The sequence below is a fragment of the Mobula birostris genome, chromosome 32 (genome assembly GCF_030028105.1).
Source record: "Mobula birostris isolate sMobBir1 chromosome 32, sMobBir1.hap1, whole genome shotgun sequence".
In the NCBI taxonomy this organism is placed as follows: Eukaryota; Metazoa; Chordata; class Chondrichthyes; order Myliobatiformes; family Myliobatidae; genus Mobula; species Mobula birostris.
The window spans coordinates 21,708,363-21,731,621 of record NC_092401.1 but is presented as its reverse complement, the minus strand read 5'-3'; the positions used below and the strand labels follow the sequence as shown (position 1 = coordinate 21,731,621).

The window sequence follows — 23,259 nt, the reverse complement described above, 5'->3', positions numbered from 1 at the left end:
TCAGAAGTCCAATGTCATGCTGTTCAATCACCTCTGGTATGACAGTTCGAGGCTGTTTGACACCATCCAGTTCACTAGGTTCAGTGTCGTCAGGTTCAATCTCGTCAGGTAAAATCTCGTCAATAAACTCAACATCACCACCACCACCATCGTCTTCCCCTCCTGTCATGTCCACGTTCTCTGTGGCAGCCTCACTCTTAATCTCGTCATACTCGGATTTATCTGACTTGACTTCCTCCTCGGCTTGTGACGCATTTGTACTTGATCCACCTTCGGATTCTAACAAACTTGTAGCAGGTGCAGGTGACTCCATGGAACGTGTCAGACTACTTGTTCCGGGCTTTTCAAAGAAGGGCATGAAGAACTTGCTTGACTTCTTGGCTATCTCCGCCTGCAACTTTCGTCTCTTCCGTCCTTCAGCTCCACTTTCCTTCTTCTTCGTGAGGAGACGTTTCGTGGTCTTCTTACACAATTCTCTGAAATAAGGCCATCCCAGTCCTTCTCACCCATGATAATCAAAGACAGATCATACATCTGAAGAAAGTTCTTTTTTCACTATCCAAGGATGGCTTGGCTGACTTTAATAGAAACTGCTCAGTGGCGCCTCCTTCGAGTGGCACCCAGGGCATGTGCCATACCTGCCATACCTTAGATACGCCACTGAACCAGCACACCCGGAGGAAACCCATGTGGTCGTGGGGAGAACGTACAAACCCCTTATTGACTACAGCAGAACTGAACACAGGTCACTGGCACTGTAACAATGTTACGCTAATTGCTACACCACCATGCTGCCAGATAATTTCTGTTCCTATTATTAATTATTTAAGATTATTTTTAAATAATTTATGAAAATCGTTTGTCTGTGTGGTTGAGGGGCAACGATTGTTGTGCTTCCGGCCTGGAGATTCTGCTACCCAAGTCAAAGAGGTGGTTGGGGGGGGGGTGGGTCGTCACCTCCTAATGGCAGACGTAATGTACCTAAACACTTTGCTCTGGCTAATTAATGCGGAGTGGGCGGCTGCCTGCTGGGCATTCGGGCTGGTAACTTCAACTGATGGACCGGTAGTGCAGACAGCAGGCTGGACAGCACCTTCAGATTCCTGATGGGAATGGAATAACGCCTTCAGCATCCCTCCCGGCCACAACCAACCCGGTCACAATCCGGCGGCTCAGCCCGTTACCAAATCAACTCCGTCTTCGTGTCAGATCCTGTCATTTTTCTCTGACCTCTCACCTACGGGAGGACCAGAAAGCAGGCGGGGGACGTGGACCCCAGAGAAGATTAAGGAACCAGAGATGGAATACACCAGAGAACCTTGAGACTCTTCTTTGATTCCCATGCTCACTGGCGGGAAGCGACCAAGGGGAACACCAAGAGGTTCTTCACCTGCAAATGGGTTCAGCCGTAAGACAGGGTCAGAGAGAACTGCGTAAGCTCCAGAGAGAGTTGCAGCAACTTCTGCAGTCGGAGGGAGGAGTTACAAGAGGTGAAAGGCCAGCAAGCCCAGCACTTTGTTGCCAGATCCTCCGAGATCCATCTTCCAACGCAGGGTCTGCAGGGTAGAACAGGATAAGATGTGCTCACGTTTCTTCTTCCAAAAGGTTCACAGGGGGAGCTCGGTGATCCACAGCCTTAAGGAAGAGGATGGCTCAGTAGGTATTGAAGATCTACAGATCTTTCTACGCCAATCCGTATGATAGAAAGGCCACAGACGCCACAGTCTCTCAGAACTTCCCATCTTCTATCACGAAGGTGTTAGACGACAGCAAGCAGGAGAGTCCGGACCAGCCACTAATCCTGGAGGAGCTGACAAGTCCCATCTGTTCCTTTGACTTGAATAAAATTCCCCGAAGTGACAGCTTACCAGCTGAGTTGTACTCATCTCTGTGGGCCCAGACCTGCTGGAAGTGTACACCGCTATGCTCCTAGCTGACAGCATGTTAAACTCCATGAGGAAGGGTACCATTACTCTCATCTACAAGCAGAAGGGGGAAAGGGACAACATCAGAAATCGGAGACCCATTTCGGTCTTGAATGTAGACTATAGATCCTGTCCAGGTCCATTGCCAACAAGGTCAAGTCTGTTCTGGGACAGGTGATCTACCCGGACCAAACCTGTGCTGAACCTAGCATTAAGATATTTGACAGTCTTGGGCTTATCAGGGACACCATTGCCTACATGTAGGACAGAGGGGTGGATGCCTTCCTGGTCAGCTTGGACTAGGAATAAGCCTTTGACAGACTATCACACACCTACATAATGGATGTACTCTCCAAAATGGGCTTTGGGGAGGGAATAGGTAAATGGGTTTGACTGTTCTACATAGACATCTGTAGTGCAGTCCACGTCACTGGGTGAGAAGCGGATAGCTTCCCCATCAAGTCTGGAGTCAGGCAGGGTTGCCCACTCTCCGATCTTGTTTGTGTGTTCCATGGGACCCTTTGCCAAAACCATCAGGAAGGACAAGAGGGGCGATGCTGCCAGGCAGTGGAAGGACCCAAGAGAAATCTTCCCTGTACATGGACAGCGCCACCATTTTCTGCTCTGATCCATAATCAGTTCGCAGATTGATCAGCATCTGTGTCCAGTTTGAGTTGGCATCAGGATCCAGGGTTAACGATATGAAGAGTGAAGCCATGCTCTTCACAGCTGGCCCAACCAATCTAGTGCCCCCTTCACCATCAGGTCCAATTACGTGAAGGTGCTGGGGATCTGGTTCAAAGGGGCCAAGGTGTGCACCAAGAATTGGTTGGAGCGGACCGGGAAGATGAAACAGAAATAGAGACTGGGGAGAGCACTACCTGTCAGTAACTGGGAAGAACCTGGTCACCAAGTGTGAGGTGCTGTCAGGGCTGCCCTACTTGGCACAGGTGTGGCCCATTCCTCCAGCTTGTGAATCACCCACTCTTCCATCTTGTTTGTGTGCTGTATAGAACCCTTCACCGAATCCATCAAGAAAGATGAGAGCAGAAGAGGGTTCATCTGGGGGTCCAGGATGGAGCTGATCAGACAGGTCCTGATGCACAATTCCCTGGACAATAGGGGCAGAAATGTGCCCAAAGCCGCCCTCACCCTGATGACCACCTTTGTGGGTGCATCAGGCAGTGTGTGGAACCTAAATACATGGGCATCAAGTACCAATTTTGTGCCAAGGTACTATCTGTCCCCAGTCTTGCAAAGGAAGGGTCTGGCCCCGTTGGCACACTATCTGTCCTTCATGAAAAGTTCTTACGAACCAACACCTTTATCCACAAGGTCATCAGAGAGTGGTCAGCACAGAAAGTCCTGCAGACACTGCAGGAAAAGGACTGGATCGATACATGGGGTGGTTTCCAAGCAGACTGTCCAGACCGTCTGGCAGAATGCCTCATTGCCAGGCCTCACCTACAGACACCAAGCCCTTGCCTGGCTGGCGGTGAGCGGGGCCTTCCCAGTCAGATTCCTTCATGAATGCCTGGAGCATCACTCCCACTGCGCACTACCTGTGGAACGACTGTAGTGAGGAAGAGACAGTAGGTCACCTCTTAGTAGACATGGAAACATAGAAAATAGGTGCAGGAGTAGGCCATTCGGCCCTTCGAGCCTGCACCGCCATTTATTATGATCATGGCTAATCATCCAACTCAGAACCCTGCACCAGTCTTCCCTCCATACCCCCTGATCCCCATAGCCACAAGGGCCATATCTAACTCCCTCTTAAATATAGCCAATGAACTGGCCTCAACTGTTTCCTGTGGCAGAGAATTCCACAGATTCACCACTCTCTGTGTGAAGAAGTTTTTCCTAATCTCAGTCCTAAAAGGCTTCCCCCTTATCCTCAAACTATGACCCCTCGTTCTGGACTTCCCCAACATCGGGAACAATCTTCCTGCATCTAGCCTGTCCAATCCCTTTAGGATTTTATACGTTTCAATCAGATCCCCCCTCAATCTTCTAAATTCCAACGAGTACAAGCCTAGTTCATCCAGTCTTTCTTCATATGCAAGTCCTGCCATCCCAGGAATCAATCTGGTGAACCTTCTTTGTACTCCCTCTATGGCAAGGATGTCTTTCCTCAGATTAGGGGACCAAAACTGCACACAATACTCCAGGTGTGGTCTCACCAAGGCCTTGTACAACTGCAGTAGTACCTCCCTGCTCCTGTACTCGAATCCTCTCGCTATAAATGCCAGCATACCATTCGCCTTTTTCACCGCCTGCTGTACCTGCATGCCCACTTTCAATGACTGGTGTATAATGACACCCAGGTCTCATTGCACCTCCCCTTTTCCTAATCGGCCACCATTCAGATAATAATCTATTTTCCTATTTTTGCCACCAAAGTGGATAACTTCACATTTATCCACATTAAATTGCATCTGCCATGAATTTGCCCACTCACCCAACCTATCCAAGTCACCCTGCATCCTCTTAGCATCCTCCTCACAGCTAACACTGCTGCCCAGCTTCGTGTCATCTGCAAACTTGGAGATGCTGCATTTAATTCCCTCATCCAAGTCATTAATATATATTGTAAACAACTGGGGTCCCAGCACTGAGCCTTGCGGTACCCCACTAGTCACTGCCTGCCATTCAGAAAAGGTCCCGTTTATTCCCAATCTTTGCTTCCTGTCTGCTAACCAATTCTCTAACCACATCAATACCTTACCCCCAATACCGTGTGCTTTGCACACTAATCTCCTGTGTGGGACCTTGTCAAAAGCCTTTTGAAAATCCAAATATACCACATCCACTGGTTCTCCCCTATCCAGTCTACTAGTTACATCCTCAAAAAATTCTATGAGATTCGTCAGACATGATTTTCCTTTCACAAATCCATGCTGACTTTGTCCGATGATTTCACCGCTTTCCAAATGTGCTGTTATCACATCTTTGATAACTGACTCCAGCAGTTTCCCCACCACCGACGTTAGGCTAACCGGTCTATAATTCCCTGGTTTCCCTCTCCCTCTTTTTTTAAAAAGTGGGGTTACATTAGCCACCCTCCAATCCTCAGGAACTAGTCCAGAATCTAACGAGTTTTGAAAAATTATCACTAATGCATCCACTATTTCTTGGGCTACTTCCTTAAGCACTCTGGGATGCAGACCATCTGGCCCTGGGGATTTATCTGCCTTTAATCCCTTCAATTTACCTAACACCACTTCCCTACTAACATGTATTTTGCTCAGTTCCTCCATCTCACTGGACCCTCTGTCCCCTACTATTTCTGGAAGATTATTTATGTCCTCCTTAGTGAAGACAGAACCAAAGTAATTATTCAATTGGTCTGCCATGTCCTTGCTCCCCATAATCAATTCACCTGTTTCTGTCTGTAGGGGACCTACATTTGTCTTTACCAGTCTTTTCCTTTTTACATATCTATAAAAGCTTTTACAGTCAGTTTTTATGTTCCCTGCCAGTTTTCTCTCATAATCTTTTTTCCCCTTCCTAATTAAGCCCTTTGTCCTCCTCTGCTGAACTCTGAATTTCTCCCAGTTCTCAGGTGAGCCACTTTTTCTGGCTAATTTGTATGCTTCTTCTTTGGAATTGATACTATCCCTAATTTCTCTTGTCAGCCACGGGTGCACTACCTTCCTTGATTTATTCTTTTGCCAAACTGGGATGAACAATTGTTGTAGTTCATCCATGCAATCTTTAAATGCTTGCCATTGCATATCCACCGTCAATCCTTTAAGTGTCATTTGCCAGTCTATCTTAGCTAATTCACGACTCATACCTTCAAAGTTACCCCTCTTTAAGTTCAGAACCTTTGTTTCTGAATTAACTATGTCACTCTCCATCTTAATGAAGAATTCCACCATATTATGGTCACTCTTACCCAAGGGGCCTCTCACGACAAGATTGTTAATTAACCCTTCCTCATTGCTCAAAACCCAGTCCAGAATAGCCTGCTCTCTAGTTGGTTCCTCGACATGTTGGTTCAAAAAACCATCCCGCATACATTCCAAGAAATCCTCTTCCTCAGCACCTTTACCAATTTGGTTCACCCAATCTACATGTAGATTGAAGTCACCCATTATAACTGCTGTTCCTTTATTGCACACATTTCTAATTTCCTGTTTAATACCATCTCCGACCTCACTACTACTGTTAGGTGGCCTGTACACAGCTCCCACCAGCGTTTTCTGCCCCTTAGTGTTATGCAGCTCTACCCATATCGATTCCACGTCTTCCCGGCTTATGTCCTTCCTTTCTTTTGCGTTAATCTCATCTTTAACCAGCAACGCCACCCCACCTCCCCTTCCTTCATGTCTATCCCTCCTGAATATTGAATATCCCTGAACATTGAGCTCCCATCCTTGGTCACCCTGGAGCCATGTCCCTGTGATCCCAACTATGTCATAATCATTAATAACAATCTGCACTTTCAATTCATCCACCTTGTTACGAATGCTCCTTGCATTGACACACAAAGCCTTCAGGCGCTCTTTCACAACTCTCTTAGCCCTTATACAATTATGTTGAAAAGTGGCCCTTTTTGATGCTTGCCCTGGATTTGCTGGCCTGCCACTTTTACTTTTCTCCTTACTACTTTTTGCTTCTACCCTCATTTTACACCCCTCTGTCTCTCTGCACTGGTTCCCATCCCCCTGTTGTGAACTAACCTCCTCTCGCCTAGCCTCTTTAATTTGATTCCTGCCCCCCAACCATTCTAGTTTAAAGTCACCTCAGTAGCCCTCGCTAATCTCCCTGCCAGGATATTGGTTCCCCTAGGATTCAAGTGTAACCCGTCCTCTTTGTACAGGTTACGCCTGCGCCAAAAGAGGTCCCAATGATCCAAAAACTTGAATCCCTGCTTCCTGCTCCAATCCCTCAGCCACGCATTTATCCTCCACCTCATCGCATTCCTACTCTCACTGTCGCGTGGTACAGGCAGTAATCCTGAGATTACTACCTTTGCGGTCCTTTTTCTCAACTCCCTTCCTAGCTCTCTATATTCTCCTTTCAGGACCTCTTCCCTTTTCCTATCTATGTCATTGGTACCTATATGTACCACGACCTCTGGCTCCTCACCCTCCCACTTCAGGGTATCTTGAAAACGATCAGAAATATCCCGGACCCTGGCACCAGTGTTCCTGGGAGACTGTGGGTTTGTGAAGAGGGTGAAGATGAAAGGGCCATTCCAAGCAGCTGCATGATAAAGGACCCTAATCTACAGACAGTTCCCAGGAACACACACTGAGACAAGCATCAAATGCTGCTGGCAGATCATCAATTCGGTGAAAGCCACTCTTTGGTCTTCCTGAAACTTGTTGATCGACCAGCTCACAAAGATGTCTGTGGAAGAGTGCTGCCAACTTGCACATTCCAGGCTGCAGGAGTATGTGCTGAGGGATACATTGAAGCTTGGTGTGGGTACCGCAAGGTCTTGGCGAGGAAGGACCATAGTGTAAGGTTCTTCTCTTACAAGAAAGGGAAGGGCTGGGTGGAAGGGGAAAGCCCCTCAGTTACTGTAGTAGTTAGTATATCAGCCCAGAGTGCCACATGAGTGGTAGCGGTCCCATTGATGTGGATGAATGTAATAGGGCTGTATGGAAAGCTTTGACCATATATGTAAAGAATGAAAAGGTATTGAACGGTTTATTCTTGTAAACATTTTTACTATGTATAAAGTTTTAACAATCTCTGAAAATGTTAGCCTAGTGGACACAGCCAGTCCTTCACAGTCAAAGCCCTCCCCCACCGTAGAGCACATCTACCTACGTACAAGGGCCGCTGCCACACAAAAGCAGCAACCACCATCCAGGTTATGGTCTCTTCTGACTGCTGCCACTTGAGAAGGAGGCACAGTAGCCTTGGGTCTCACACCACGGGCTTCATGGACAGGAATTACCCTACAACCATCAGGCTCTTGAACCAGTGTGGATAACTTCACTCGCCTCAACTCTGAACTGGATCCTATAACCTACGGACTCACTTTCACGGATTCCACAATTCATGTCCTCAGTATTATTCATTTACTTGTGTTTTTTTGCGCAGTTTGTCTTCTTCTGCACATTGATTGTTTCCCAAACTTGATGTGTAGTTTTTCATTGATTCCGTTGTATTTCTCTGTTCTACTGTGAATACCTGCAAGAAAATGAATCTCAAGGTGACATATGGTGACATATACATATGTTGATAATAATATCTCTTTGAATTTTGAACAAAGGTAGGTTCAAGATTAAATTTGACTGTCACAGTTCAAAAATACACTATTCAATTTTATAACATTTAAATGATTTCTGTAGCAACCATCTATTTCCCTTTAGAACAGATCTAGCTAATATCATCTGACCCATATAACTAATGGGGTCATTGATTTCTTATGGAATAATGTCTCACTATGTTCTTTGTCTACCTTTGTTGAGGAAAATAAAGAAGGAATACCTAGCAATGACATCTGGCCCTTCAATGATGGTCATACGGTAGTTATGTCAATAGAAAGAGAATAGTGAAAGGGGGGACTTCTCCTTTCTTCTCGAGATACACTCAGTGGCCACTTTATTAGGTACCTCCTTGGGTAAAATCTTTTGGGGTTGTCTACTGTATCCAATCCTCCCTATGCAGTCTCCTCTACGTTGGTGAGACCCAGTGTAGATTGAGGGACCACTTTGTCAACCATCTTCAGTCCATCCACAAAAAGCAGTTATTCCCAGTGACCAACCATTTCTATTCCAATCCCCATCTCGGCATGTCAGTCCTCCTCTTCTGCCATGATGAGGCCACTGCAGATTAGAGGAGCAACACCTGGATAGGTAGCCAGCAACCTGATATTCTGTTTTTTTACCCCCTTCCCCTCACTCTTCTCCCCACCTGCTTATCACCACCCCTGGTGCCCCTCCTCCTCCTCCTCTTTCTCCCATGATCCACTTTCCTCTCCTATTAGATTCCTCCTTCTCCAGCTCTTTACCTTTTCCACCAATCACCTCCCAGGTTCTTACTTCACCCCTCCTCCCTCGTGCACCTAGCTTCACCTGTCACCTTCCAGCTTATACTATTCCCCCCCCCCTCTAATTAAGACATCTTTCCTCCTTCCTTTCCAGTCCTGATTAAGGGTCTCTTGATTCTTGATCCTCCAAAATATTCCGCATGGAATTTAAACTGGAGGTGGCGGAGGATGGGCTTAAGAAGGAGATTTTTGAAGAAGAAAAGCTGCCTTAAACTTAATTAGTCTGTTACCGAAACGCGCACTGTTTATTCAATTCCATAGTTCCTCTAGCATTTTGTGTGTGTTGCTCTGGATTTCCAGCATCTGCAGAAATACTTGTGGTTATGGATGTTTTCTTGTATGTCTTATATTTTGTTTTACTCAAAAAAAGGTTTACTTTTATTGCCAAAGGTGGATTGCTTTCAGAGGGGATGTACAAGTGGGGTGGCGATGACGTCAGTTGGGTGATCCGCGATGCGGTGTTCGACTGCTCCACCCTGGATTCCAGTCTCTCTTTCCTGCTGCACCACCTCCTCCTCCTCTTTCCCGGCGATCGAGTGCGCCGCGCTCGCTCCCGCCTGGCCGCGCGCTCTCTCCCTCTCCTAAGATGGCCGCCGCCGCCGCCAGCCTGGAGGACCTGACAAAGGCCGAGCCCCGCGACTGCCCTCCGATGAAAGAACCGAGCGGCGGAGGCGACGGTAGGCAGGCCGGGGACGAGGAGGGCAGTGTTCGTGGGGTGGTGGTGGTGTAGAGGTGGGGAGGGAAGGAGTCCTCCCTCATCTCCCGGGCTGGAAGGGTTTGCGGCCTTGCGGCGGCGGTTGATTGTGAAGGAAGGGGGAGGGAGGGAGGTGGTTGCTGGGGTCACCTGTAGCACCCCGGGCTCTCAGTGACCCACCTCCCAGCGTTAACGTCCTCCCACTTCTTCCTCCCCTCCCCCCCGCCCCCCGAGAGCGCCAGAACCCGCCTCCCACCTCAGTCCTGCCAACCTTGCAGCACTTGCCATGATTCCAGGCGTCCCTTTGTACAGAGGACTGTTCACATATACACCCGCATTCCCTTCTGCTCGGCGGGCCTGCAGATCCAGCATGCTGTTTGTGTTTTCTTTTGTTGATTCCACTAATGCAATAAAAAAAAAGTCAACCTTCATTTCAAGAATGCGTAGTTTTCCTTGTTACCAAAAGTTTTGGATTTCTGAATAAATTGATGCTCACGTGCCGAGCTTTGCTGAGGTGATTAGCTTTCATCATCCATAACGTACATCTGGTTTCCTAAAGCCTAGAAGCTGACAGTGGAATTTAGTTTTTTTCCTAAAGTTGGGTTTTAAGCAATTAATCTATAAGATGAGTCCTTTCCATACTTGCAGGGTGGCATGGTAGCATAGTGGTTAGCACAATACTTTATAGTACCGCTGCTGTCTGTAAGGAGTTTGTACTGTCTCCCCGTGATCATGTGGGTTTCCTCCCACAAAACAAAGATATACCAGTTGGTAGATTAATAGGTCATTGTAAATTGTACGTACTGTGATTAGACTAGGGTTAAATTGGGGGGAGGGGGAGGTTTGCTGGGCAGCGCAGGTTTAAGGCAGGAAGGGACTATTTCACCTTGTAACTTGATAAATAAATAAAATTATTTTTATTTCTGAATGAAAGTTGCTATCAGGATTTCTTTTGTGGTCATTTTGGGTGTTATTTTCTATACTAAAAAGGTGCTAGGGAAGGAGATGAATTAGGGGGAGTTATTTATGTGAACTTAAGATATGTGAAGATTTTGCAGGAAAAGTCCAACAAGAACTACATGTTTTACGTCCATGCTACTGATCTTTGCTCTTCACCTCAGCTTCTAAGTGAAAAAAAACAACAATCTAATGAAAGAGCTCAGTGGGTCAAACTGTGGGAGAAGAGGAATTGTTGATGTTTTAGGTCAAAAAGCCCTCCACCAGGTCTGACAATTCTATTCCTCCCACAGATGCTGCTTGACCTGCTGAGTTCTTTCAGCAGATTGTTGCTCTAGGTTCTAGCATCTGCAGTCTTTTATGTCTAATCAATGAAAGCTGTTTCCTTGTGAAGAGTCAAGCTTTGAGATGAGTGAACACAAGAATACATTTCACTGTGTCATTTCTTCTGCCAAAATGAAGCTAGCTTTCCAAAATGATGCAAAGAGTACAGTGAGCGGAAGCTTTGAGACTGCAAGACTTGTAAATGTAAACAAGAATGTTAAATTTATGTACTGGGAGATAGGAAGCAGTTAAAAATCTGTAAGACCAATGGGTGAGTAGTACGTGATGCATCAGGTGCAGTTTTGGGCATCTTATATGGTCGTTACGCTCGGAGGGTATCTGAAAAGCCAAGCCTTGAATAAATGCTGCTTGCTTATTTTAATTGACTTTGTTGGAAGGAAGTTGGTGTGGAAGCTGAACAAATAAGACCATAGTCAGTCTGCTTGTTTTTCTGATGTAACTTAACAGGGATTTTATGAAATTATTGCTCTATCTTCACCGGCAGGATGTAAGGTGTTGTTTATATGGTGGAAGGAATATTTTAAGGTAGCTTTTAATATGTCATTCTTTAAGAGAGCTTCTTGGATAAATATTTCTGTTTTAGTGTGATAGAGGAAGTGCATTGTCGTCACATTCAAGTTTATCATTGACGTTGTGAAATTTGCTGTTCTGCAGCAGTGGATTGCAAGACATAACAATTGCTATAAGTTGCAAAATAAATAGTAAAATAAAAGCAAATTATAAGTTAGTATTCATGGACCATTCAGAAATTTGATGGCAGAAGGTGAGAAACTGTTCTTAGAACGTTGGGTGTCTGCCTTCAGGCTCCTGCACCTCCTCCCCAATGGTAGTAAGGTGAAGAGGACATGTCCTTGTTGGTAAGGGTCTTTAATTAAGTCTGAATATCTGTCTATCTTAATTGTTAAACACACACAGATTCAGGCTTAATTAAAGATCCTCACCATCTAGGCCATCTCTAGCTATATAAATGCATCTTACTATAAATGTGTCTTGTTATACATAGTTACATACTTGGAGTATGTTGAGGCTTTGGCTGTCGGTTTGGGAGAGTAACTTTCAAGTGAGGTTTTGCAGGATAAGTTACCTTTCCTTTTAACAATTCTTGTGGCACATTGGACAAAAATTTAGGAAGTCAGTTTTGTTTATTTAGAACAACATCAGACTATTTAATAGGAGTTTTAAAGTTTGGACAAAGTTAAGTAGAAGCAGACTGATTGCAGTAGATGAGGGGTCAAAGATAAAGAGCTATGTCTTACATGTTTTAATTGACAGAACAAAGATTTCCGCTGAGAGTTGTAACTGCAGAATTCACCTGCACGGTGACCAAGTTAAGCAGGAATAAGCAATGGGTTCTTGGCAGCAATTAATCATATTAACTCACATGCTTCTCATATGTGACTTTTCATTCAACCACCTATTCTGTTTAAGTGCTGCTAATATTTCTATCTTAGCCATTTGAAAAGAAGACTCCTTTGAATGACTTCCATTTTTATAGTGTGCTGCCACTGTTTATTGCATTGTCATTGTTTGTGAAATGTCATTAGCACTCAATGCACTTCAGCTGTTTCAGTTGAACTTCCATATGCTGTTGGGTGTTCTTGCAAGCTATTAATTGTCTAACATCTCCTGACTTTTAAACAAAAGCCTTCTTGAACAGAAATAATTAACTTTTTGAAAAAAAAGGGTATTCAGATTTATTTTAAATGAAGCACTTAAGCAGAGAGTAAGGACAGATTTTTTTCTTAGATTTAAAGTGTTACTTCACTTGTTTATCTATTTGGCTATGCCACCCGTAATTGTGAGTTGGTATTCTTACAGTTGGGAGTTGCAAGCAAAACCTGAGAAATAATTTCCAGAACTTTTTAGTATTTAGCCAGTCACAGGGAAAGTTCAAATGAGGATGTGGGATGATCATGAGAAAGTAGCTTTACAAAACTGAACCCAGTTATTTTTAGCACTGCTTTTTAAACAAACAGAGTGCTTATGATGAATGTATGTATTTGAACTCTTGAATTAGCATTCAACCAGCAAACTAAATATATTTTGCAGGTTTTAAAATCTTATATTAAAGAACAAATAAAACATAGATGGATAAAAACATCATTAATATTCTAGTCCTAAAATTGGAATTAATGAGTTGAAATTGAACTCTTGAATTGAAAATTAATGAAAGTGATCTTGATATAAAACATTTTGATGTTAAATATTTGTTTTGTTCCAATTTCTTTGGAATGTAGAGGTACAGGAAATTATTTTTGATTTTAAGTAGGTCATGTTAGAATGACGCAGATCCTATGCACCTTTTTGTGATGTGTTAGATTTTTGACCCACTCTGAGGTGTAGAGTGGCTTGTACTGCTTGTTTACAGGATAATCCCTTTAAGCAGCACTCTGAGTCAGAGAGGAAACACCTTTTTAAGGTCACTGAAGAGTGCAATGAACTCTTTAACGTTGCGCTTGAACATTCGAAAGCTACAGCAAAAAAGCCATTCAGTGATGGAACACTCAGAAATCTGTTTAGATTTTGCACATTTTTCAGCACTTTGATTCAGTAGCATTTCTTGCTTGGATGTGTATTGAGCTGTTCTGCCAAATTTTGCTTAGGCTGAATGTGACCAGGTAGTGATGGCACTTTTCATTGAAATATGAAGAGACAATAAAATGTTTGTATCAAGTCCACATTTTTAAACCTGTATTACTGAATTTTATTTTTCCAACATTTAATGTGGAAGGGCAGAACATCTGAGGTATATGTCACTGGAGAAGCTGTTTCTGGCCTAGTACTGAGTTTGATGGGATTAATGTGAGACTTAATGGTCAATTGATAGAACCAGTTGGAGCACAGTGCTTAATATGAGGGTAGGGAACACTAATTTGTTGTGCGGTTTTCTTGCAATTTTTCTGTTCACGTATAGTAATTGTCTTATGTAATCACAGAGTTGCACAAACTATTGACCCTATTAAGACCATAAGACATTGGATCAGAATTAAGCCGTTCGGGCCATCAAGTCTGCTGCATCATTCCATCATGGCTGATTTATTATCCCTCTCAGCCCTATTAGAACATAGAGCATAAAAATTTACAGCATATACAGGCCTTTGGCCCATAATGTTGTGCCAACCATGTAACCTACTCTAGAAACTGCCTACAGTTACCCTACCGCTTAGCCCTTTATTTTTCTAAGCTCCATGTACCTGTTTAAGAGTCTCTTAAAATACCCTATTGTATTTGCCTCGACCACTGTTGCCGGCAGTGCATTGCATGCACCCACCACTCTCTGTGTGAAAAACATACCCCTGGCATCCTCTCTGTACCTGCTTCCGTGCATCTTAAAACTATGCCCCTTCATGTTAACCATTATTTTGTTCTAGGAAAAAACCTGTGGCTGCCCACACAATCAATGCCTCTCATCATCTTATACACCTATATCAGGTCACTTCTCATCCTCCGTCGCTCCAAGGACAAAAGGCCGAGTTCGCTCAACCTATTATCATACGGCATGCTCTCCAATCCAGTTAACTATTCTCCTGCCTTCTCCCCATAACCTTTGACACCCTGACTAATCAATAACCTATCAACCGCCGCTTTAAATGTACCCAATGACTTGACCTTCACAGTAGTCTGAGGTAATGAGTTACATCGATGCGCCACCCTAAGTATAACTACAGTGGTGATGCACCATGTATATGTTTGTCACTCGTCTATAGAGTTCAAAGTAAACCTATTATTAAAGTACATATGTCACCATATACAACCCTGAGATTCGTTTTCTTGTGGGCATTCACAGCATATACAAAAAACACAATAGAAACAATGGAAGACAGCTTGCAACAGGATGAACAAACAGCCAATGGTGCAAAAGATAAACTGCAAATTAAAAAAAAAAGAAATAAACAATAAGTATCAAGAACATAATGTGTAGAGTCCTTGAAAGTGAGTTCATAAGTTGTAGGAACAGTACAGTGATGGGACTAGTGAAGTTATCCCCTTTGGTTCAAGAGCCTGATAGTTAAGGGGTAATAACTGTTCCTGAACCTGGTGGTTTAAGTCCTGAGGCTCCTGTACCATTTTCCTGATGGCAACGGTGAGAAGAGAGCATAGCCTTGATGGTGGATGCTGCTTTTCTGCCACAGCACTGTGTAGATGTGCTCAGTGGTGGGGATGATGGACTGCACCCTATCCACTACTTAATTTAGGCATTGGTGTTTCCATACCAGGCCGTGATGCAACCAGTCAATATACTCTCCTTCACAAATCTTTAGAATTTTGTCAAAGGTTTAGATGATGTGCCAAATCATCAGAAACTTTTAAGAAAATAGAGGCGCTGCCATGCTTTCTTAGTAATGGCACTTGCGTGCTGGGCACAGGACAGATCCTCTGAAATGACAACACTGGGACTCTCTCTATCTCTGATTCTCCGATGAGGACTGGCTCATGGACTTCCGGTTTCTTCTTCCTGAAGTCAATAATCAGCTCCTTGGTCTTGCTGACATTGAGAGGTTGTTATTGTAGTACTCAGCCAGATTTTCCATTGCCCTCCAATATACTGATTCGTCACCGCCTTTAGTTCTTCCAACAACAGTGATATTGTCAGCATATGGTATTGGAACTGTGCTTAGCCTCAGTCATAAGTATAAAGCGAGTAGAGCAGGGAGCCTTGTGCACTTTTGCTGATGGAGATGTTCTTGCCAATCCGACCTGACTGGGGTCTGCAAGTGATGAAATGGCGGATCCATTCGCACAAGGAGGTTTTGAAGCTTATGGATTAGTTCTGAGCGGATGAGAGTGTTGAATGCTGAGTTGTAATCAATGAAGAGCATAATAACGTATGCACCTTTGCTGTCCAGGTGTTCCAGGGTTGAATGAAGAGTCAGTGAAATGGCATCTGCTGTTGACCTGTTGTACTGTTGGGCAAATTAGAGCAGATCCAAGTCACTTCCTCAGGCAGGAGTTTATATATTTTATCACCAACCTTTCAAAGCATATCATCACAGTGGGTGTAAGTGCAGGTTATCACATTCTTCTTAGGCATCAGTATAATTGAAGCCTACTTGAAGCAGGTGGGTACCTCAGATCACCAAAGCAAAAGGTTAAAGATATTGGTGAACACTCCAACCAGTTGAATAGTACAGTTTTTCAATATTCGGTCAAGTAGCTGCCTGGGCCGGCTGCTGTCCATGGGTTCACCCTCCTGAAGGATGCTCACGTGTTGGCCTCAGAATAGTCTGAAATCACAGGGTCATTAGAGACAGTGGGAGTTTGTGAAGCTGTACATGTGTTTTGATGTTCAAAGCGAGCATAGAAGGCATGGAGCTCTTCTGGAAGTGAGGCTTGTTACCCGTATCACTTGGTTTCACTTGTAGGAGGTGATAGCTTCCAGCCCTGCCCATAGCTTTTGAGCATCCTTCAGTGATTCAAATTTAGATCAGAAATGCCACTTTGCACATGAGATGGTTTTCTGAAGATTGAACCTAGACCTCTTGCATTCTGCTTGGTCGCCAGATCTGAATGCTACTGATCTGGCCCTCAGATTGCAGATCTCATGGTTCACTTAGGGCTTCTGGTTGGGGAAGACTGAATGATTTTGTGGGGACACACACATCTGACTATTTTTATAAAGTTAGTGACAGTCGTGGTCCTTAACAAGGCTCAGTCCACTGATTCCTAGCCACTTATTTGCCTCTTGTGACTACTTATTTGCTGTCCTTATCTGTGGAGCCTTGCTCTTTAGCCTCTGCCTGTATGCAAGTTGGAGAGGGGCAGCCAAGTGATTCAATTTCCCAAAATGCGGTCTAGGCATTCCTATTTGTAGTATAGCAGTGGTCAAGTGTGTTGGAATCCCTGATGCTGTAGGTGATATTGATGATAATTCATCAGAGATTTCTTTAAACAAGCCTGATTGAAGTCCCCAACAATGATTTGAAAGGCATTGGAGTAAGCTGTTTCTTGTTTGCTAATCATGGTACACAGTACCTACGGTAATGATTTAGTGGATTCAGGGACTGCTTCAGAAGGATGTGCAGGAATGCTCGATAAAATCTTTGTTCAGGTTAAAGGAGATTATTGTACTTAAGTAGCTTGTGGGGAATTTTCATGAATGGGAATGATCCCGAACAGCTCCCTGGGCTTTGAAACCTCTGCCATGTATTTCATTGTCTTTTGGGAAATAACTGGCATAGTGGTCTTAGCGTAGGAAAAAATTCTTCAATGCATTTGTTTTAAGGAAGCAAGCTGGATGGAAGCTGTCAGAGTTGTGGGGAAGTTTGCACTTTGCATTGTTCAGGAATGCTAAAAACACAAGATTTTTCACTGGCTTACGATAGAACGTTATGTCCTTAGCAAGGGTCAGTGAGTTTCTGCACCTCCGACACCAAGCTCTTCTTCCTTCACCTCTCTCATTGAGTCTACTCCTCACCTTGCACCAATGACCCCTTCTCCCATATCCAAACCCCCCCCCCCGCCCCTTAGACACTCCTCTCTGGTTCTCTACCTGCTGTAGATCTTTTCATCTCTAATTGCCAATGAGACATCAAGCAGCTTGATTTCAGTACTCCCTCCTCTTCGAACTTTACCCTCTTAAGAAAAAGAGTCCCAATGAAGTGTCATGGCCTGAAATGTCAAGTGCTGAATTTCAAGGCATATTCCCCCTGCCCTGCTCAAAAATGATAGAAGCGGTAAAATCCTGCTTGACAAACTGCAGGACTGGAGATGTGATTTAGAGAAACAACTGTCTTTTTTTTTTGTGCCAGCAAGTTGCTATGAAAGAATAAAGGAAACCAGAAAATTCAAAGATTGTCTCCGAAGGAGTGAATAGCAGAGTAGAAGAGCAGATGTGTGTGAACTGAGTGTATTTGCTTCCAGGTTGGAGGTAGTGTATTGGCATTCTTGTGGCGTGAACTGAGTTAATGGTATAGAGATGAAATTTATTTTCCGACTAGTAGTCATCCAGATGCCATTCAATCAGTTCATAGCAAGTTCAAATCTTGTAAGATAATGTTATTACACCGTCAGCGACCAGGGTTCAATTCCACTGCTGTCTGTAAGGTGTTTGTATGCCTGCCCTGTGACCTTGCAGATTTTTTCCAGGTGCTCCAGTTTCCTCCCACCTTCCAAAAACATAAAGGCAAAGTAGGTTAATCGGTCACATGGAATTTGGTGCACAAGTCAAAGTAGGTTAATTGGTCACATGGAATTTGGTGCACAAGGGCCGGTTACTGTGCTCTATCTGTAAATAAAGTTAAGTTTAATACGTTGATACTTCTAGAACTATTTTCAGTAAAAAGAGAAAACGTCAGAAATTCAAAAAGAGTCATTTAAATTTCTATGTGTTTGAATATTATTTTGCTAACGGATCTGTGGATAATGCAGTTTCCTGTGAATCCCAGTCAAATTAAAAATACTGCCAGAGCTCTCGTGGCATTTATTGAATTAGTTCAAGCCTTTTATGTTGGCACAGGAGCATCACTACCGCACAGAATTACATGACTAAACAAATACTTAGTGCTTGTGCAGAAACCAGTTGATGACAGCCAATTCTAGTTCATTTTAACTTGCTGGCCAATTTGGACAGCTTGGGTTCATTTTGTAGTGCTTAACAAAAATATCATCCGTCTGTTGGGATTTTTGAACATATGGCTCAGTCTAACACTGAAGATGAGTAATCAGATACCACATACATGCTTAACCTCAGAGGGTTAGGCACACAATTTGTTGTGTTAGCTGTAAAGTTCCTCTCCAGTGGAGTGAGAGTTAAACTGGTGAATCTCTTGCAAATACCTGGAGAAAAAATTGGCATGTTCTGTAGTGAGTTTTTAAATTTCTATTTACTGTTCTGAACTATAGCTTGCTGCAGTGGAAGTAAATGTTCCCTCCTTTCAATTAACAGTTTTGTACTAGGAATCTTTGGTAGTTGTTTACATATTTAGATAATTTGGTATTCTCTCTTAACATGTTAAATTGCTTAACATGTTCAATAAGTAATCTATATTTGAATGAAAAATTATTGGTCAGCAGACTAGTTGAAATATAATTGTAAAATTGTCCTCAATATAGCTCGTTGTTAGCATTGTCTAATGCCTAGGGTATGAAGCTTGCCATACCATATTACAGTGTGATAAATGTTCTTTGATGTTTTTGCCAGTATTGGGGTTTAGACTACTGACTGTCAGCTGTTTAGCATTTTTTTGACAATGCATAAAAATTACAACTAATCCACAATGATGTTTTTCCATTACATCAGCGATAGTTGTAAACTTATAGAGAAAATGTATTGTCCTTGTGAATTAAAGTTCTAGGATTAGGAGACCACACAGAGTACTGTTCTAGATAAATGTTCCCTCATTTAAGGAAATATTTACAGTTTCAGACAGGACTCTAAACTCATAAAACCCTCAGCTCGTGGAAGGCTCCAGGTGCTGATGATGGATCGTTATAGTGAAAAATAACAAAGGAGATCTTAGTAGAAGCAACAAACAACTAAAGAAGAAACAGGGAAAATTTTATTGGAAAATGTACTAGAAACTATAAATCTGCATCACCCTTTGATTATAAAACCACACCGATACAGTAAAATGTTACCTGAGCAAAAATTTAAATCTACACATTGCAAAAATCATATGTATAAGCAGTTGTGGATGACACAACCTCTCAGATATCTCCACAGGTCCAGGAAAGATCTAACTTGGTCATCAGCATAATCTATTTCTGCTGAGAATACCTCGATCCATTGTTTTTTTTTCAGTCCAAATATTTGTCAATCACAGTCATGAATTTATTCAACAACCAGACCATAAAGTTTTCTGGGTTGGAGAATTCCAAAGATTTTACATCTTTCTGCATTAAAGCTGTTTCTCCCCTTCTCAATCCTTCATCCTGTGCCTATCACTCCCTAAGTCTAACAGTTCCTCTAATGGAAAACTGATTAACAGAACCAACTCTTTGAATCTTCTAATTCTTAATGAGATTGTGTCTTGTCTTCTGAATTAGAAACAGAAATTGCTGGAAATACACAGTTCACTTGAAGAGCTGTCAGTCTAAAAAAGTTAACTCTGTTTCTCTCTCCGCAGATGCTACTGGTTCTGCTGAGTGTTTCCAGCACATTTTTATTACAACTTATTACATTGGTATTTCTCATTCTAAAGCAATTTTGTTTAACACAATCTCCGTCTATACACAGTATTCCAGAAATGCTTTTTGATTTTGCAGGGCTGCTTTTATATCAACCCCTTCCAATAGAATGGAATTTAACTTTTTGCCTTTCTAGATGATTCTCTGGAAATGCCATAGACTTGACTATACAGATCTTCGTAGACAATGTTATGTCCCTGCTCTTCAGTATTTTATCTAAATTTGACATTTCCAGTTGTGGTGTATGGCCATGAGAGCTGGACTATTAGTAAGGCTGAATACGAAAAAAAATCGACGCCTTTGAACTTGGATGTTGGAGTAAAGTGTTAAGAGTTTGTTGGACAGCAAGAAGATCCAACAAGTCAATACTTGAAGAAATACAGCCGGGCTGCTCATTAGGAGGCTTGATTAAGAGACAAAAGCTCAAATATTTTGGCCATATCATAAGACAGGATTCCTTGGAGAAGACTCTCATGTCAGGTAAAACAGAAGGTAAAAGAAGGAGAGGATGACAGAGGCTACGATGGATAGATGATACTGTTCAGACAATGCGTATGACCTTGGGGGATCTTAGAGAGGCAGTTTCCAACAAGAAGGCTTGGTGCGCATGAATCTGTGAGATCACAAAGAGTTGGACTCGACTTAACGACAACAACAAACTCTCATGTTAGCTTCATTACATGACCAGCACAGTAAGATCATCCTGTTCACTGATTTTTATTTTTGTCATCTTGCAATTTAAGTTTATATTCTGTATTAATCATTTTGTACATTGTGTCTATTTGTCCTTCCCTGTCTTTGTTTCTTTCCTCCCATCATTAAAACGCAGTAACAATCTTATCTACATCCTGTTTGTAACAGTCTGCCAAAATGAAAAAGAGCCAGTCCTAATAATTGTAGAGCCATAGCACAAAAGTAGGCCTTTTTGGCCCAACATTTGCACCAAACATTGTGCATCCATTTCTGCACTAATCCTACCCTTGACCATTTTATTCTCTATACTTCCCATCAGATCCTCCTAAATTACTCATCTACACTAGAGGTCATTTGCCATGGTCAATTAACCTAGCAAACCTTTAGAATTTGGGTGGAAAACACAGACCAGAAGGATTGAAGCTTGCGTTTTCTCTCCTTTAATCAGTCTTCTGTTAATATCACTGTAGTATTTTATATGATAACCTAATGGCTCTTCAAAATTAAATTAGGCTCCAGTCACCAAGTTCTCCCTCTTGCTAGTTTCTTTTTCTTGTTAGTCTTAGAAACAATATTGTGATTTATGAGCCTCCTGTTTACTACATTCATAATAATGGATTCCAATATTTTCCCATCAACTGATGAGGCTAACTAGTACTTTGTTCCTATTCAGGAAGATAGGGAATTTGTAATTACCAAATGTGGGGGACAGGAAGGTTCTACAACGGGTAGTCAAAACTGTCCAATGCATCGTCGGCACCAGCCTACCCGCCATGAAGATCGTACATACAGAAAGATGCTGGAAAAGGGCCAGTAACATCATGAGGGATCTCACTCACCCTGCTGATGAACTGTTTGATTCACTCCCATCATGGAGGAGGCTACATAGCGTTCACTCCAGGACCACCAGTTACTTTCTCCAAGCAGTAAAGCTGATCATCACCCCCATCCACGCCCCCAACCACCACTACTTTATCATTTTCTGTCAGTCACCTTATGTAAAATCACTCCTCTGCCTAGCATCACTAGATACACATACAATCTATGTATACAAGTTATATTGATATATATATATAGTAGGATTTTTATTATTGTGTTCTTTATCTTATTGTGTATTTTATTGTGCTGCATCAGATCTGGAGTAACAATTATTTTATTTTTCTTTACCCTTGTGTACAGGAAATGACATTAAACAATCTTGAATCAGTATCTTTGTAGCCATGTCTTTTCAGTGCTAAGATGCTATAAACATTGTATTTGGGAAACTTGTCAGTGCTTAGTGCCATTAACTTCTCCAGTATTTTATCTTACGGCATTAAGTTCACCACAGTTGTGAGAATGTCTCATCTGACTTTCAACAATGAAGACGTAGAATATATTTCTTCTGGTTCTGATCAGTGGAGTCCACAGTTACTTTTGTTTTTCTTCTGTTTAGCTTTATGAATGCTTAAAACTATTTCATATTTCTTATCCTAGTCTTGCATCCTGTCTTACTCTTTATAGCATTTTTAATCATCTGCAGTTAATTGAAAAACTCTTCCAAGCATCACTTACTGCAACTTTCTGTAACGATATAAGCCATTTTAAACTAATGCTATCTGTAGTGTTGCTGCTGCCAGATAGACTTAATACACTTACATTTGTTTTCTCTGAAGAAATGTATCAATCCCAATAGACACTTGAAAAATTGCTTTCAGTGCAGTATCAAAGGATATAATCTAGTTGTGCCTCTGTTTCTTCACAATTCAAATGAATAAAGAATGAGAAAGGACCACTTACCATCCAAACTCCTGTATAAACAGCACATGAAGATTCTCTAGTATCTGTGGTTGTGTACAGCTGCTGCTGTATATTTCTGCTGCTTCTCACCTTGTCATATGTAAATTTTGTACCACAAATGTAAACCAAAGATATAAATAGCCAAGTTATTTTTCAGTGAAATCTGTTACTCTGTTGTGGTAAAGCAACCACAGAGAAAACTGCTTTTGTGTGTCCAAAGAGCGCTATATGAGGTGGTTCTTCCCTTCAGCCATTAGGCTCTCTAATGAGTCAGTCTACAGCTCTTGTTAGACTGTTTGAGGTAACTTATTTTTTATTCTTTCTTTCTAATATTTGTATATCTGTGCACTTGTAATGCTATTGTGACACTGTAATCTCCTTTGGGATCAAGAGGTATCTATTTATCTATCAAATACAGGTAGTAGTATTTTGTATACTGATTTCTTAATGCCTTCTTAGAATGTGCATGGTTGCCTAGCAAAAAAAAAAGCCATTCTCAACTGGGAATGTGAGCCCCATTGCGTTGCCAGTCACTTCAAACAATGCTCTCAATTTTGCATGTTTTAATTTGTTAAAATTTAACAGCTGTAATTCTTCCTTTTATCCTCATGGTCGAAACGTATCTCTTGGTTTGGTTCTAAGCCACACAAGAAGTTCTTTGATTCAGTTGTTTAAACAGTATCTTTTGGGAGTCTCCCATCAATTTTGATATTCAAAGATAAGAT

The 23,259-nt window shown here is 42.4% G+C and overlaps 1 protein-coding gene across 1 annotated transcript in view; it reads left to right on the top strand.

Moving 5' to 3' along the window:
- Positions 1-23,259, top strand: part of LOC140191078 (uncharacterized) — a 170,143-nt gene that overhangs the window by 69,021 nt on the left and 77,863 nt on the right. The window contains exon 10 of the mRNA XM_072248155.1: positions 9,428-9,617. Within this exon, the coding sequence (XP_072104256.1) occupies positions 9,428-9,617 (190 nt within the window). The remainder of the gene's footprint in view (positions 1-9,427; positions 9,618-23,259) is intronic.